The 17593-nt window shown below is 37.5% G+C and overlaps 1 protein-coding gene across 50 annotated transcripts in view; it reads right to left on the bottom strand.

Annotated features, from left to right (window-relative positions):
- cast (calpastatin) overlaps positions 1–17593 on the bottom strand; it is a 54737-nt gene that overhangs the window by 20363 nt on the left and 16781 nt on the right. For 13 of the 50 annotated variants that reach the window (XM_079834446.1, XM_079834491.1, XM_079834456.1 and 10 more), the window contains 4 exons: positions 4393–4455; positions 2100–2252; positions 1529–1645; positions 1072–1176 (listed from right to left, as the gene is read on the bottom strand). In XM_079834446.1, the coding sequence (XP_079690572.1) occupies positions 1072–1176; positions 1529–1645; positions 2100–2252; positions 4393–4455 (438 nt within the window). Of the gene's footprint in view, positions 1–1071; positions 1177–1528; positions 1646–2099; positions 2253–4392; positions 4456–10098; positions 10278–17593 lie in introns of those variants that run through there. The other 37 variants (XM_079834471.1, XM_079834473.1, XM_079834477.1 and 34 more) reach the window with 8 other exon arrangements.

The raw sequence follows: 17593 nt of genomic DNA, 5'->3' as shown, positions 1-17593 counted from the left end.
ATCATCTAGAAAAAATTTTCATAGATGTCTTGCGATTCTACAGCACTGTTAAAAGGTTTGAGGTCGGCAAAAAAATTTTTTTCAGCAACAACACATTAAATTGATAAAACTAAAAGTAAAGACAGATTAAATAAACATTCTATTTTCACAAAAATATTAAGCAGCACAACTGTCAGCATTGATAATAATAAGAAATGTCTCGAGCAGCAAATCAGCATATTAGAAGGATATCTAATTAGTGCTGTCAAATCGATTAATCACATCCAAAAATAAAAGTTTGTGTTTACATAATATATGTGTGTGTGCTGTGTATAATTATTATGTAGTATATATAAATACACACTCATTCATTCATATTTAAGAAATATTTGCCTGTGTATATATATATATATATATATATATATATATATATATATATATATATATATATATATATATATATATATATATATATTGTATATATAAATACAAAAAAATTATCTTAAATACATGAATGAGTGTGTATTTATATACACATAATAATTATACACAGCACACACACATATTATGTAAACACAAACTTTAATTTTGGATGCGATTAATCGCGATTAATCGATTTGACAGCACTATTTCTAATATGACTTTAATTTCTCTTACTGGAGTCATTTTTCATTTGAATAATATTTCACAATATTACTGATTTCACTGTATTTTTGATCAAATAAACACAGCCTCTGTGAGCTTAAGAGACTTCTTTCAAAAACATAAAAAAATCCTGCTGACCTCAAACTTTTAAAATGCTAGTGTACATGTGCTATCTGGACCAGCATGAGTGGCTTTACATCCTGCATTCGAGTTCTGTAATGCTCTGAAATGCATTAACACAACTTATCGCATAGGGCCGAACTTTGGTGGTAGTCGTTAAAGAAATGATTCCCCTAAAAGCCCTTTTAAAATCCATTAAGATATGCTGGTTGCTTCTTTTCAAGCACAAATCTCTTTGCACTTTTAGCATGAGAACGTGAGGTTAAAATAAGAATGTTGACGTCATTTTGATGCACTCCCGATGATTCTCTGTCATTCCATAAGTACCTTTTGAGCACTTGTTTGCTTTTGGGCACCAGCCGTGACTGAGGGCTTCCCAACAGCCGGATCCACTTTAACAGGTCCCGGTTTGGATGAAGGAACGGTTGTACTCTATCAGAAGCATACGCGCCACATATTTGAGTATCAATACCAACTTTCCACATGATGATTACAAATGAAAGCAATTGTGCAGCCAAAGCAAAACCAGAGAAGGAAACAACAGAAAGAGAAGACCTCTTGTCTCATTATACACTTGTGTGAAAGATGACCACCATGAGACGTGGAGGGTGGTGATTGGAGAATAAGACATTCCTAAGGTGGGACTGTCAATCCAAAGAGAATTCTTGAAGTAAAGGCAACAATAAATGGTGCGCAGAAGAGGATATCATAAAAGCGGCATGTTGATGAAGTCTTGTTTGCAGAAGAATAAGGAGATGCCAATGAATGATGTGCATTGGTGTACCTGGGCCTTGTCTTTCACAGGGTCTGTGGGCTTCACTGTCGTTCCAGCAGGTCCAGTAGCGGAGCTCACAGTTGGGACTTTAGCAGAAGACGCCGGTGTGGGTTTAGAGACTGCGGCCTGCAATCAGCATGCAGGAGTGAGATACTCATTATGCACTTTTACGTATGAAGATGAGATGGACAAAACCAAATGAAGGAGGGGTTTAGTTTCGAAATGGCAGAGAAGAAAGTTTAAACTTGATGTTTCTTGAGGCGGCACCCAGAAAGTCATGAATGTGGTCAGCGTTGAGACCCAAAGAACAAACAAAAAAGCACCATCTCCATTAGACAGATGTTTGTGCAACAAACGGCCCTACAGATGTTTTTCCAGATGTTATGGAAGCAAAAACAGCCCAAAAGTGTTGTGTTAGTATTCACCAAAAATGTTAACCATGAATGAAAGCCAGATTGATTAGGATAGAAAAGAAAAAGGTGTTTAAGAAAAAGTGCAGAACGGCCCTGATGAAAACCAGCGTGAGGAAGGTGTGAACAAGCCCAAAGTCCGATAAATCCAGTAGACGGATGGTGTCTACCTGTGGCGTGACTTGAGAAGGTCCTTTCTGAGTGGTGGTAAAGCCTCCACCGCCTGCAGCTCCCACAGTAACTACTGAAGGAGCTGCTGGGGTTGCAGGGCTGGTGCCGGGTTTAACAGCTGCAGCTGCAGTAGACGATTGCTTAGGTCCTTTCTATAATGCAGATGTGAGAATGTCAATCATATATCACGCTCAGGGCGTCACACACATTACTTATTGGCCTTATTCCACATTTTATTGATGTAAACTATTTGGGAGAGAGGCAATGTGATAAGGACAGATTTGGATTTGGATCCTGCATTAGCACCACACTTCAATTATGCCAGGATGGCGTGCACTAGGTTACCAAGTCTTTGTTTTCAGTCTAAGGAGTTACTTGTTAACCAGGCGATTTGTGAATGAGTGATAACTAAACAGCAGTTACAAGCAAATCAAAAGCAATCTCCAGCTGTAACTAGATCACTGGGAAAGTGAGTCATAGGGCAGACGCCTCTCATGGGAGACACCATGTCCCGCCACAACCAAATATCCCAAGCAGAAACATGCTCTCTGTCCGAATAAATAACCACAATAGAAAATCTAAACATTTCTGTTTAGCAACCAAAAAGTCTCAAAAGGCAACCAACAAAGTTCTCGAAGAGTCCATACAAACATTGGAATGTATAAAGACTTCTTTGTATTTTTATCTTTATGCAGTGATTATATTCTTGTAGCTTTTAAAGGGGTCATGAACTGCATTGTTTTATAATGTTATAAGATTTTTACATAAAAAATGTTCATAATTTAGAAATAAAACACATTTTTTCCTACCCTGATTTTAGCCTTGAACGCTCTGTTTTAAGGCGTGTCTGCTGTGAGTCTTCAGTGTAAACGCCCACTGCTGTGATTGGCTAACATCTTTGCATATGAAAAAGTATTACATTTTTTTCAGCACGTTTTTTTATTATTACAGCTCTCAAGGTTAACTAATCGTGAAAAGTGTTTACCATAGCATTATATTTAAAAGCAGTCTTTCATATGCACATTCCACAACCACAAAGAGTCGTTCTCTGGGCTTGGTTACAATAAAAGCTGTTTTTGGACTAACAAAGAAGTTTTCAGTTCTGAAACGTACAGGATATTCTTATAATATGAATATGATGACCTCTAATATGTCAAAAGCTCATTTGATTTCTCAGTTCATGACCCCTTTTAATGATGGTGCTTGTTAAATCAAGCACATAGCAACCTTGCAACAGCCACCCACAACACCCTAGTATTGTGGCGGCGACTTTTGCACTGGCAAGTGACCTTCAGTTGTTTTTCAGAATAAGCTTGTTACACTAAGGGCCCTATTTTAACAATCGAACCGCATGGTCTAAAAAAGTGCACTTAGGGCGTGTCTGAATCCACTTTTGCTAGTTTAACGACGGGAAAAATGGTCGGTGCGCCCGGCAAATGGTCTAAAAGGGTTGTCCCTAGTCTCTTATTGAGTCATGGGTGTGTTTTGGGCGTAATGTGCAATAAACCAATCAGAGTCTCATCTCCCATTCCCTTTAAAATCCAGTTTCGCTTGCACCATGCCGGATTCGCTATTTACATGGCGGAATTTGCGAGTGGAAAGACTGAACACTTCTTCAGAGAGGAATCCTTTTATTTTTAATATTTCAAAATGTTTGTGTGCTGCTGCGCGTCCCTGTGTGTGTAATAAGCAAAGTGAATGCGCGTTTTGGACCTGCCTATAGGCACATATTACTAATATGTTCTTTAAATAACATAAAAAATATTGACTTTAGACCAGGTTTTTGTTGGTCAATGGCGCAGTCGATTTCAGTTGCCTCAAAATAGCAATGCACCAACAATGCGCCTGAACACACCTTGTTTTCAGACCAGCACGGCCATGGGCGAACAGATGGATGCGAGCGCATTTGTTATTTAAACAACGTGGCGCTGGACGTGAAAATGATAACTGCGTCGGGCTGAAACTAGCCAAAAACACTTTGCCGCATTGCGCCGGGTGTATGATAGGGCCCATAGTGTCTACATTTCTACTGAAGGGAACAGCATTAAACGCTTTATCTGAATAGGTGGAAGACTTTTCCCAGCTCTCTATTCAGCAACGACTCCACCCCTCACAGAACAGTACAGACACCTGCATACTTCAAATGAGGAAAAAGCAGATGACTACCAACTTCCGGTGTAGATGCCATGGGTCAATAAAGTTGTAGAGTGGAGTGTAGTTTTTCCATCAGACAAATGAATGAGATAATGTGAATAAATGGAGTAAATTGCTGAAAAAGATGAAGGTTTTTACCTCATATTGTGCAGGTTTCGCTGTGGAGACCTGAGATGTTGGGGTGGATGTGACCTGCTGAGACTGCAACGAGAAGAGAGACAGAAAGAAAACGGTTAAGGAAATGCATTTACATTATTATGAAAAACATTATTGCTGCTTTTAATAGATATAAATGCACTATCGATCTCAGTACTTGCTCTGACCTCGCTACATTAAAAACAGCCAGAATCACATGCAAATCATGAGTTTAGTGCGAAACATTAGGTCATGCAGAATCAGAGAGAAAAGAAACCCAGTGAACACATTATCAAACACGTGCATTATTTCAAATGAAAGCAAAAATGTACCAAATCCAAAGTGCAGGGTGTATTTCTATCAGATATAGCATTATTAGAGAAATCATTAAATCTAAAGATCAGTTAGAATTTGTATTGCTTCAATGTAAGGACTAAGTAGTTCAGTAACTCTACCGGTTCACAGATTGCATCTTGAACAAGGGCTTTTTATACCAGAAAAGACTATTAACCACAAAAACCAGCACCACAGCAACCACTTCTAGCCATTCATTGTATGTGGTCCTCTAAACCTTTAAAAAACCTTTTTAAACACAGATGTGCCATTTATTTATTACAGTGACAGTTGCTAACGGGTAAAATTTGACAGCTCATGGCTTGCTTTTCTTTTGGCCTTTACATTTTCTCTGTTCACAAACCTTCTGGGTGGAAGAGAAATGAAAGGAGCACCGAGCATGTAGATTTATTGCTTCGATGTTCCTTAACAAGCTCAGCAGGTTTTAGGTTATGTACTGAAAGAGGGTGGATTATTGATGATGAAATACAAAGAACCAGAGATGAGGATACAGTCAAACATCAGCTTGTGATTGATATGATAAAAGTTATTATACTGTGTGTAAATCTGAGGTTTTTGTCCTTTGACCTTGGCAAGTGATTAGACAGGACAATAACTATCACTTAATTTTTTTTAAATAGAATGTTGCACAAAAAAGCCCAACCCACTGTGACATCTCATTGTTTCAAACATTCCTCACTCTACATTAAACATCAGATATCTTATGATTGTGTCACATTGTCCTACATGACCCACTTGACTCACTGAAAACATGCTCCATGGTTGTCATGGCAGGTCAGAGGAACTTTTTTTTAAAATAATTTAAAATATCACTTCTTCTTTCTTGAAATTAGAAAGATTAGATAGACAGATAAAGATAAATAGATAAGATAGATCCAATCATTAATATACAGTCTTTAGTTAGTTTAGTTAGTTAAATTTATTGGATGTGATAATTAAACAATAAATACAAATATATAATTACAATGCAAAATTATTATTATTATTATATAATTAAAATAATATTATTTTCATAATTATTATACTAATTGATGTTGTTGTTAATATTTTTTATTGGACACTGATAGCCGAGAAGGACAGAAAATGATGCGAAAAGAGGAGAAATGGGAGAATGAAACAAGCCGGACACAAACTCTCAACCAGAAAAGCACCACAGTTCAACATATTAGAGCATATGTGCTAACCACTAGGCCATTATATCTACCACATCTTAAAAGAAAAAAGGGCTCACAGGATTGTAAGGGTGTTTTGAAGCTAAAATTAGAGCCATTGTGCGGTGCAAAAATTTGCTCTCAAATAAGATATGCCAGACAGCCTTTAGTGTACATCAACACTCAGGCCGCAATTACATTACATGGTTCAAGTGAGAGACCCAATTCTGATTGTCCATGTGGCACAGATCAGATATGACCCATGAATGTGTAAGCAGGAAAAAAGCACATGGATTCTGATATTCTCAGATCGGTTTCAGGCCTCATTCATATGAGTCGATATGAATCTGATATGAATCGGATATGTGCATGTAAGCGAACAGATCGTATATTCCCCTGTCAAAAAAAGTGACGGTGGCAGATGACATCAACTCAGGTGAATACCACCAACCATAATCACATGACTCTTTTCAATGGCGCAATGGGGGATGAAGGCTCAACCCATTGTTTTGCTGACCTTTAATGATGCGCTTAGCAGAAGTTTGTATTATCATTTCATCTGGACAGTAAAATAAAAATACTGCCTTAAATTAAGTACAATCAACTTGGCTATTTAAGTAATTTCAACTTAAATAACATTAAACTGACTTATAAAAAATACGAATTGAATCTTGTATAACTTACAAAAAAAGTTAAACATTTCTCAACTTATTTTGATTAGTTAAAGTAATGTAAACATATATATGTTGTTATAACTTATTAGTCATATAATTTTTTACAGTGTACATCCAAAGCATGCCGTTTTTACTTCCTTTTCGGCCTAAGCTTTTCCGGGTCAGTACGTCTACTTGGTTATTTTGCCAAGTATATATATATATATATATATATGGTCATGTTTTAAAGAAGTAAAAAAAATACTTGGCTGATAACCTAATAATAACCCAACCCATTCAACAACAATACAAAAGAAAAAAAAAGGTGGAAACCCATAAGAGAACTAGTGCGAGTATAGTTATGAATGAGCATGGGTGTAGATCTAAATGTTGCGTGCAAGAAACCACCTAGATACATGTCTTTTGGTCAGGTAAACACTATGCATGTTCAGCAATAAAAAAACACAAAGCATTATGGGTAAACATGGGTAAACACAGAGAAGGTACCATTTAAAAGGATACTGTGTGTGTGTGCGGAAGGCCCAAAATAAATTCGATGCTGACTCACTGCATTTAAAAACAGAACATTACACAGATCTCATCAATATAACCACAACAGATGATAGCGACAGAGTCAGCGATGCAAAATCCTTTGGTCTTCTAAATGCCATGATTCAAATTGTCATTGACAGACAGTGACAACACCCCAAAAATAGCACACATGACTGTCCGTTCAGTCCGTTCAAATGATCACATTGTCATCTCAATATCATGATGGTCAAAATTCCTGATGGACAATCTAACTTTCACACAACTATGTCTTTGCAGCACAATCCAAGTCTGACAACTCCTCCCAGAAACCACAGATTGTTAGCAGGCGTTAGCGAATGTCGCAAAGAAAGCAACATGGGTTAGGTACAAACCACGCAGGTCCTCTCAAACCTGTTTTAGCCTCCGAGCCACTGCCCTCTTCTAATGCAATCCTATTGAAGAAGCATATTTGGTGGAGTCGCACGTTGAATCTGTAGACACACCCATTGAGCATAGCAATTTGAGGATTTGTAAATATAAGTAAGCTACATTAGCATTGATTCTTACATCACAATAGCACAAACTCCCTCAACTGCACTAGTCTTCAGGGCTCGGCATTAAGCCTGTTCATGTGCTTGTCCTTCGCACAAGAAAATCTGTCATTCACTTGTCAGAGTAAAAAAAAAAAGCTGTTTTTGTGTTGTAATATATAATTTATTCTGAAGCAATATTCTCACCAGTGTTCAATCAGCTTTGACATATTTAAATCTGCATATTTGTGATATTTTTACCTTTCATAAAGGTTTTTACCTTTCATAATACCTTTCCCTAATCTTATAAAACATAGGCTATGCTTCAACTTTCATTTTATATTGTTACATTTGATCAATAAATTAAATTAGAATAAGACACTATAGGGCTGTTACCAATCAAATTAAATAACTGACACTGAAGAATTACAACTGCATTAAATAATGTTATGAGATTGTTTTAAAAAAATTTTGAATATACAAATAAAACATTTATATTCTGTTTAAACATGAAATTAAACTGCCAGTAGGTGGCAACAGGTGACCGTCTTAATGATTGAGTCATTGAGTCGATTCGTTGAAACGGCTGATTCATTCAAATATGAGGCAGTCGTTTATGAATAGGTCATTGAATCTTTGATTCAACCGATTCATTCAAACCGCTGAATCATGCAGTAACACACACTGTCGCTTTGAGATGCGTTATGGTTCTGCTGTGATCTTTGTGTGGAACTATTTTCGCTGCTGAAATAGAACAAAACCTTGTTACCAGTTCATAATATATTATATATTATTATCCACCATCGATCGCAACTTAAACTAAATTAATGCAGAATCATTCTTGCATTTTGGTGACTAGTTATTTTTTGTTATTGACGTTTTATCAGGCTACATGTCCATTCGGGCAAGTAAAATTCTCTTTCACTTGCCCCTTCAGAAAATCCACTTGTCCCGGACAAGCATTAATGTCGAGCCCTGCGGTCTTTTCCTTTAACAAAACGTATGACTTAATGCATGTCTCTCCACCCATAAAACCACAATAGTACAGTCATAAACCCTCTGTGGTTTCAGAAAGTTAATCCCATTGTATGACATATTTGCTATGTTTCTCAGTCAAAATGACTGCTATTAGGTAATCAACTGCTATGACGACAACAGAACTATATTATGACAACAGAGCAATAATGACGATATGATGTTAGCATTGATATTTAAGAATGGGCAGGTTTTACTGGTATAATAATAATGAGAGGTTCAGTAGTGCACAGATTAGCATGACACAGGGCAGATTGTATTTCAAGACTAACTAGTAAAGTGACTGCAGTCAATTCTGGGACTAAAGAAGTGATTTATGCAAATACGGTGAATTATGCAAGACTTGTGACTGCTAATGACTGAAATGTTAGCTTTTATATTAGAAATGCCATAACATTGAGGTAACGTCCTGGATTTGGAAAATGTCTTCAAGTTGCTACTTGCAAGCTGTCAAGTATGTAATAAATGGCCAGCAGCAAGGTATAGGCTATAGGTATTCATGACTATAGCAAAACCGAGGATAAAAATCAATGCAAATGGTTTGTTTAACCGGTTTTGTAGATGACGTAGATGTGTTCTTGTGAGCCTGTGGCCATAGATTCATATTTTAAGACATTTAAAGTTTCCAGCATCGGCACATTTGACTGCTTAAAAGTAAGCATACATATTTTCCAAACACACCAAAGCACCAAATTGCTGTTGCCCCGGGTTAGATTTTTACTGCAGGTTGATTTCCACACCTGTACGTATGATTTTGGCACTGTAACACCCTCAAAACACTCCCCATTGTCCAAATTCAATGGAGAATTCAGCCGTCCGATGGAGAAAATGCATTTGACTATTTTTGGCCTACTTTTGACTGGCCATTGAACTACTTTTGTTGCAAATACCTGGCAACCCTAACCAGAGTAAACTTAGAAAGTCTATGCTGTCACCTTCAAGTAGAATCTGTAACCAATCATACAGGGTGTAGCACACTTGTTGTAGGCCTAGCCGATTATGAAATGAAATAATTATCCAGCTATGCTTCCAGACATTAAATATTACCTCTTGCCATGAGCGCATGTCAAAATGGAAGGTTACAAAATATGAAAATGACATACTGATGTCATAAACATCTCAGAAATGTGAGCACAGTGACAGACAGCTGTCATTCTGATTGCTTATCACAAACTTAAAACCTTCTAAACTGTAAACCAATGCAGTAAGCAAAACCAGAGTAACCAACTTAATAACCAAACCAGCTTTTTATACCATTTCCTTTTAGTTTGGATAAAGTCTGTTCAGATATATAGTGAATCTATCAGACAACAATGAAACAAGCACAGTCATTTTCGTGCCAAAAGGATGGTAATAGTTTCCAAAAACTGCAGTGCAGTTGGCACAGTCTTCAGCTATATGCAGATACACTGGCAGGAAACCACAAACAGAAATGCAAGAGCTGTTGGTACGTACCATCTGTAACAAAACCAAGAGTGTCCTCTTTCACTTTCGTCTGTAATCCAGTCTAAAAGAGAGAATCACTTCAAATTCACTCTGATGTCTGATATATACAAAATATATCCCTCATACACACATACACGCATATACTAAAGGAAACACGCCCAGCAGTGAAGCCAGAAGACTCAAACTCCTCCCACTCCAAAGTTTCACCAGCTGAAGCCCCTCCCCCTTACTCATGATGCACTGTTCATCAGTGTTCGGATTGGTCGAGAGAAAGAGTTCCGCCTATCTGCACAGCAAGCCAGGAAAAATAAACACAAGACTGTTTCCATACAACTAAGGAAGTTGGACATGGGGTGGTGGTTATGGGTGTCAAAGATAGGCCCACTGCAGTGGTTTGAAGGGTTCTGGGTCAGTTTGGACTGATAAGCAGTGCACATTTCTGTCGAGGCCGGTGAAGAAAAAGACGTAGTTCAGGGCTGCAGGCACAAACCTTCCAGTACATGTCTGGCAGGGTGTGTCCGGTACACTCACTGCTCAGGAATCTGAACTGCACAACCTACCACCAGCCCAGAGAAAGAGAGAAAAGCATCACATGTGCCACACCCAGAATATGGAAAAGGAACAGAGAGAGATAGAGAGAAAGAAAGAGAGAAATGAGTTAATGCACAGCAGAAAGCAAAGACTGAGAAAGAAAAACAACTGGGTGAGTCATGAGCCCTGCTTTAAACGGAAGCTCGGACTTGGTGCAGAATCGGTGCCAGTGCTTATGTAAGAGGAACACAGCATAGTTACGTAGCCACTGCACACTTCGACTCACTGCCTTTATGTACCCACCTACTGGTAAAACAGAAGGCAAATCTGGTTTGTTTGTTCAGACAGGATGCCATTTTGATTACAAACCCCGAAAAGAACAAAACTCAGCCAATATTTATAGTGGAAGAGTGCCATCTGGTGTACATATCGGGCAAAGTTAAGCATAAAAGTCAAAGTTGATCACTATGATACAATGAAACACCTCTGACAAAAATAGGTGGGTGTCATGTCAACATGATAAATATGGCTCAGAAAACACAAGGACCTCTTCTATACTGGGCTGAAAAGCACAGAGATTTGACTGAGCAAACAGCAGGGGGGTATTCCAGAAAGCAGATTGTGGGTATGCATAAGAGTACGTTAGCGGATAACCTCAACTTTCGGTTCCAAAAACGGAGGTAACTTTCAGGGTATGCAAGTAACCATGGCAACTCACTCTATGAACATAACCTGCTCCGGAGCAGGTTATGTTCCAGGGTTAGTTTGCTTAAGAGGTATTCAGATGCGTTTTATATCATTAATATATTAATATAGTTATTAATATAAACACATGTTTCAGTTATATAATATACAATAGTATATATTAATTCTAAAGAATTAGAATAAAAATAAATTAAAAATAAGTTTAAATGTTAATTCAATTAAAATATATTTATTATTTATTTTATTGTCATCCATGTGTGAGCTCACACATGGAACTGCATTCAATCAATTAGCATCAAACAAACAATATATACTGTATATTTTTTAAGATTACTTATCAAACGCAAAGTTGATTGCACAACCACCAAATAGGTGGCGATGTGCACTAAGTAGGTTATGTAAATCGGCATTAAACAAAAGAAGAAGAGGAAGTAGAATGGCGCGCTTTTTCTTAGCGTCTGTTTCCATGGTGAATCATCGATTCGTTGCTCTGTTGAGAATGTCTTGTGTGTTCACGGTTAACATACTCTGAGTTGGCTGAACTTACTCGCGGAATCGTTTTTGGAACCAGCGTACCTTGAGTAAGCAAGGTTGGGGTAAATCAACCGAGAGTTCAAGGTATATGTGACGGTAGGTTAACCTTGCTTTCCGGAATACCCCCCAGAAAGACTTAATTGGACGAGTACACGTATACACTTACATAAACCCACTCACAGTTTAATTCCAATCACTTAATACGCAAGAGCAATTATTCTTAATAAAGCGAATTAAGCTAGAGTATGTTTTTGAGGGTAATTTTACTGGAGAGGAAGCACAGTCACAATAATGTAAAATAAAATGTAATAATAATAATAATTTGAATTAAATTTGATGTCAAATCGATTAATCGCGATTAATAATATTCCTGGGTAAATGATGGCAGAAGCAGATGTTGAAAAATAAGCATTTTATTCTACTGTTCTGATGCTCTCTGTCATGCTTGCTTAGCTTGTCACTTTGTTTTCTGACTTGCTTGGCTCCAAAAATTACTCCTTGCAGCTATATTTATGAATGACATGTGTTTTTGTAACTTGCTACCACACCATGAGAAGGTGGAATTATCAAATATTTAAGAACAATGAACTCACTTGTCTGCAGCACCACATGGTCTTCAGGGTGCCTTTTGATGATGTCACAGACTGTCGAATGACTATCTGTTTTTATATGATTTCAGAATGGCTTTTTGATCCGGTTACACGAATGATCTCTTACAAACGGCATTTTCGGGACAAAAGTCCCCTGGTTATTTAAATACTAAAACATAAAATAAGACAGTCCTTTTAATATAACACAGCCAACACTTATTTGAAAATGCCAAGAAAATTAAATCTATTTTTTAACTTTGTATTTTATGTTTATTTAAAGATGTAATGGCAAAAACAAAGTCCGGACCATTACGCTGAATGACAATTTTACACTTTGGAACATTATTTCCCCCATATGTTGACATTTTATTAAAAGTGATTTGAAATATTAAAGTAGACACTTAACTTGCATTTTACGTGTTTTTTTATGTATACAAAAAGACTTTTGTACATTTTATTTAATGCGGACACCAAAATTGTGACGTCTCGCCTTTGACCCAATAATAATACACAGTACACACACATATATTATGTTACAAACTTTTATTTTGGATGCGATTCATCGCGATTAATCCATTTGATAGCACTAAACATACTAAAACTATAAAAAATATGCTTTAAACATATAAAACATGTTGTCTTATGCTCACGAGGCTGCATTTATTTAAAAACAATATATTGTAAAATATTATTACAATTTAAAATAACGGTTTTATATTTTACTATATTTTAAAATGTAATTTATTCCTGCGATGGCAAAGCTGCATTTTTGAAATCTTCAGTGTCACATTATCATTCAAATTTTCTGATTTGCTGTTCAAGAAACATTTCTTATTATTATTATCAATGTTGAAATACAGTTTTTTTTTTTGTTTTACAACTATTTTTGTGGACATTTTCTGGATTTTTTAATGGATGGAAAGTTTAAAAGGACAGCATTTATGTGAAATAGAAAACTTTTGTAAAATTGTAAATGTCTTTACTTTCACTTTTGATCAATTTAATGCTAAATAAAAGTATTAATTTCTGAACGCAAACATTTGAAGAGTAGTGCATATTGTCGCTAGCCTGGATGCCAGCCGAACTTAGGCCCGCCCACAACATTTGAGGTCGGCAGTTCGGTCTTGATCCGTTGGGGAGCAACTATGCCCGAACAGAAGCTGTTCGGACCAATCAGATTGTCAGGGCGGGCTTTAGATGATTATGGACAGATGATAAACAGTAACGCAGTAAGCATCCACGTCACCAAAGAGCGCTTGGGTTGAATTTGTTCTAATCCTAAACGGAGAACTTGTTCGTATATGCATTCACCTTTACTATTTCTCTCAGAAATTATGATCGTGTTGGTAAGTAAACTCTGTGTATCCTTAAATTCTTTTTTACAACACTGGCAAACATCGTTTACACTTACTTCTTCCAGCGCGCGTGCACAGGGTTGCCAAGTTTTAGCAACAAAACCCGCCCAATTGCTACTCAAAACTAGCCCAAAACAAGCCCAATAGCTTTCCGGGGAGGTTCTCCGGAAAAAAAGGCGTTTGGGGGGTAAAATATGTGTTTTTTGGCTGGGTTGCCTAGGTTCCTGGGTCTAAATATCACATAATTGGGGTCGCTGCAACCCGCGGACATGGAAAAACAGCCCGCGGCAAAACCGCGGACTTGGCAACACTGTGCAGTTGAGTTCTGTTGACATTTGACAACTAACGTTATGCGTTGCTCTGATTGGTTGTAGGTCTATCCAATTGAGGTCTTTCCTGGTTCGGTTGAAACACGCCCCATAAGCACAGCCCAACAGAGCATTATCATACTCATATTCTGACTAGAATTGAGTATGACAACGTCAGCCTATATTGTCGCTGAACAGGAAATTGAAAGGGAGAGGCCAGAGACACAGGCCGGTCTTGAAATTGCATTCCCAGGGGTACAACAGTTGTAGGGCATGGGTCATGGGCATTTGTATGCAGTATAGCTACAGTCGTGTCCCAAAATCATGGTATTACAATAGTTTTTCCGCTGTATACAATACATAAGTACATTTTGCACAATTTGCTTGCACAATCTCACAGAAAGCTTTCGTCCATGTGAAAAAGCTCACACATGGGTGACAGCAAAGTCAGTCACAGTGGGTGCAGCTGGGCGGAGATAAAACACGTCACAAGTCTCACAAAACACGACACTCTCCAACATACACCTAAATTTCAATATTTGTTGACATGTGCAGGCTGGAATGTAGCTGCATTCCACAGACCCACTTCTGAGGCAGGGGACCTTTGAATGAAACCAAATAAGGAAAACAGGAAAGAACCACTAACCAAATCCAACAGATACTGCAGTGCTTGAGTTTATCAACCCCTGACAGAACAACTAACCAAGTCAGATTTTGTTACCGTCCATCTGATTAAAGTCAGCATAAATTGTCATTTGCAACCCATTTTACTTCCGTAAATGATGATTCCCAAGTGAATCTGATCTGGAAATGTGTTGGGGGTTTTTAAAGCGTGAAAAACATGAAGCAGGCTTCAGCAGGACAAAAGGGTGACTAAACAGGAGTGTTGCATAACAAGTCTTATCTGTTAATAAATGAGTCTGTCACCAGCACTGTTACCCACCCACATGTAGAGGTCGAGAGGTGATCAAATCTAGGAATGAATCTCAGAAGGCCAAAGAATGAGTGTCTCAGTGTCTATGCAATTCAAGTTCTGCAGGCTCAGAACTGACAATCTGAATAGAAAACATTCAAAAACAAACCAGGCTCTGTAAACGCTCTGCACAACTTTGAGGTCACTCTAATAAAACACTGCTCTGTTTGTTTGAGCGGTCCGTGAGTTCTAATATAGCTGAAGAAAGTTATCCGTTAGCATTCCCAATTTCCAACATGATTTCCATGATATTTCCGGTGCTTTCATTCAGAGCCTGAAGCACCAATTATTGATTTGATCATAGAGACCTCGTGAAAGTGCGTTTTTCTGTCTTGTGACGACGTTTTCAATTGAAACAGGGCTTTCGCATTTTGTAGCCCAAATTTTTTTTTCTCTCAGGAAAAAGGGAAATTATATGCATGTATCTGCTAAAAGTTAATTTTGTCATATTCTTGGTGAACACTAGCAAATAGAAAGCTTTAAACCTGATGGTCCATGTCTGATGGACTAGAAGCCATCCCATTTAGATTTCATGAGGTCACTCTAAAAAAAAAAGTCTCGTAATCATAGGGGAACCTTTTTTAGTGCTATATAGCACCATTTTTGGTGCTTCAGTGGTTCTTCAGAGGTGCTATATAGCACCTTAGTCAAAGAACCGGTGAAGAACCTCTGAAGAACCGCTGAAGAACCTCTGAAGAACCACTGAAGCACCAAAAATGGTGCTATATAGCACTAAAAAAGGTTCCCCTATGATTACGAGCCAAGAACTATTTTTGGTGCCATATAGAACCTTTTTTTTTTTAGAGTGTATTTAAGATACAGGCAATGCATTCCCTTTCACTTAAGGCTTTCCATTTGTGTTCTGAGAAAAGACACAGCCCCGAATGTACACAAAGAGGTTTACTCTCATAATAATTGCGATAGTTTTGGGACAAACGACAGTAAAGTATAATAAGAAAGTCATATGCATGCATACACATGAATATGAACCCAATTGACTCAGCTTTTAACTTAAGAAATCAGACATTTTTTGAAAACACAAGGTGTGGCACTGATGAAGAAATAACCCTCAGGTGCGATATGACAGAGTCAGCACATTATGACGCAATGTTTCCTCATAACTAGGGCTGCACGATTCTGGATAAATTCACAATTTTTTTGTTTCAAAGAGAGATCACGATTCTCCCACGATTCTGAACAAACAACTAAACATTAGAGGTTCTGACAAAAATGTTAATTGCTGCAGTCTATTTAAAACGTTTAATTACTCTGAATGATTTAAAAAAAAACTCAGTGTGAGTGAATGATTCAATGACAAACACATTTTTTAACAATCACTTGTTTTCAACCATCAGATGTAATACAATCATCATTTGAAGCACCATGTTACTTTCAAAAGGCGATTTAATCTATTTTGATTGCTACTATAGACATCAGTGTTTATATCCTAACAATAAACATATCCCAGTATTTGATAGTAAGAATATTTGTAACACAGAAATAATGATACAGTGTAGTTGAAAAGACTGTTTGTGAAGCTGTTTTATACTTATAGCCTACATGACAACTGCTGTCTCTGGATCATTGGCAGCGCTAATGCAGATCTTAAAGGGATAGTTCAGCCAAAAATCAAGAGGCAACCTCCCCCAGTTTATATTGAAGCCAATACGGAAGTGACTTAAACTGCAATCCGTCGACTGGCCGCTAGAGACAGGCTCCAAAAGGGAGCAGAATCTCATATTACATTTATGCCAAAATGTTTTATTCTGTCATCATTTACTCACCCTTATGTTGTTCCACATTTTCTTTTTTCAGTTGAACACAAAAGAAGATATTTTGAGGAATGTTGGTAACCCAACGGTTGACAATAGCCATTGACTTCCATAGTATTTTTTTTTCCTACTATGGGAGTCACTGGGTGCTGTCAACTGTCTGGTTACCAACATTCTTTATTTTTGTGTTCAACTCAGAAACTCATACAGGTTTGGAACAACATGAGGGTGAGTAAATGATGACAGAATTTTAATTTATGGGTGAACCATCCCTTTAATATCCCGATGAGATTTTGTCAGGTTTAATAGTCACAGGTGAATCGTTGTCATTTAGGAATGAGATTGCAAACTTTTAAAAATTAATCATGCATCTCTACTCATAACGAAAAAATGTATATACTAAAAAATAAATAAAACATAACACAAATCTCACTTAGATAGCCGAATGCCCTGTGAGGGCCACTTTCAGGCGATAAGGCGAATATATATGAGTATTACTACCTTTGAAACCAGCTGAAGGTACACCTGATGTTCTGTGCTGCAACAGTGTCTATATTTAGTAGTTTGCTCTGCATGTTTGTTGACTGAGTTTCTGCCCAAGAGTCAGTGGGCATTTGAAGCAAGTTTGCTGCTGTCTGTCTTCGTGAATAAGGGCTGTATGGTAACAAAATCTTAAGCTCTGTTCCAAAATTTAGTGAGCTGAGCGGCCTTGTTGTCTACGGCCTACATAGGCAGC

Source organism: Gobio gobio (genome assembly GCF_949357685.1).
Source record: "Gobio gobio genome assembly, chromosome: 14".
NCBI classification, from domain to species: Eukaryota; Metazoa; Chordata; class Actinopteri; order Cypriniformes; family Gobionidae; genus Gobio; species Gobio gobio.
Note: the sequence above shows the minus strand (reverse complement) of the source record. Positions and strands in the feature narration are given on the sequence as shown.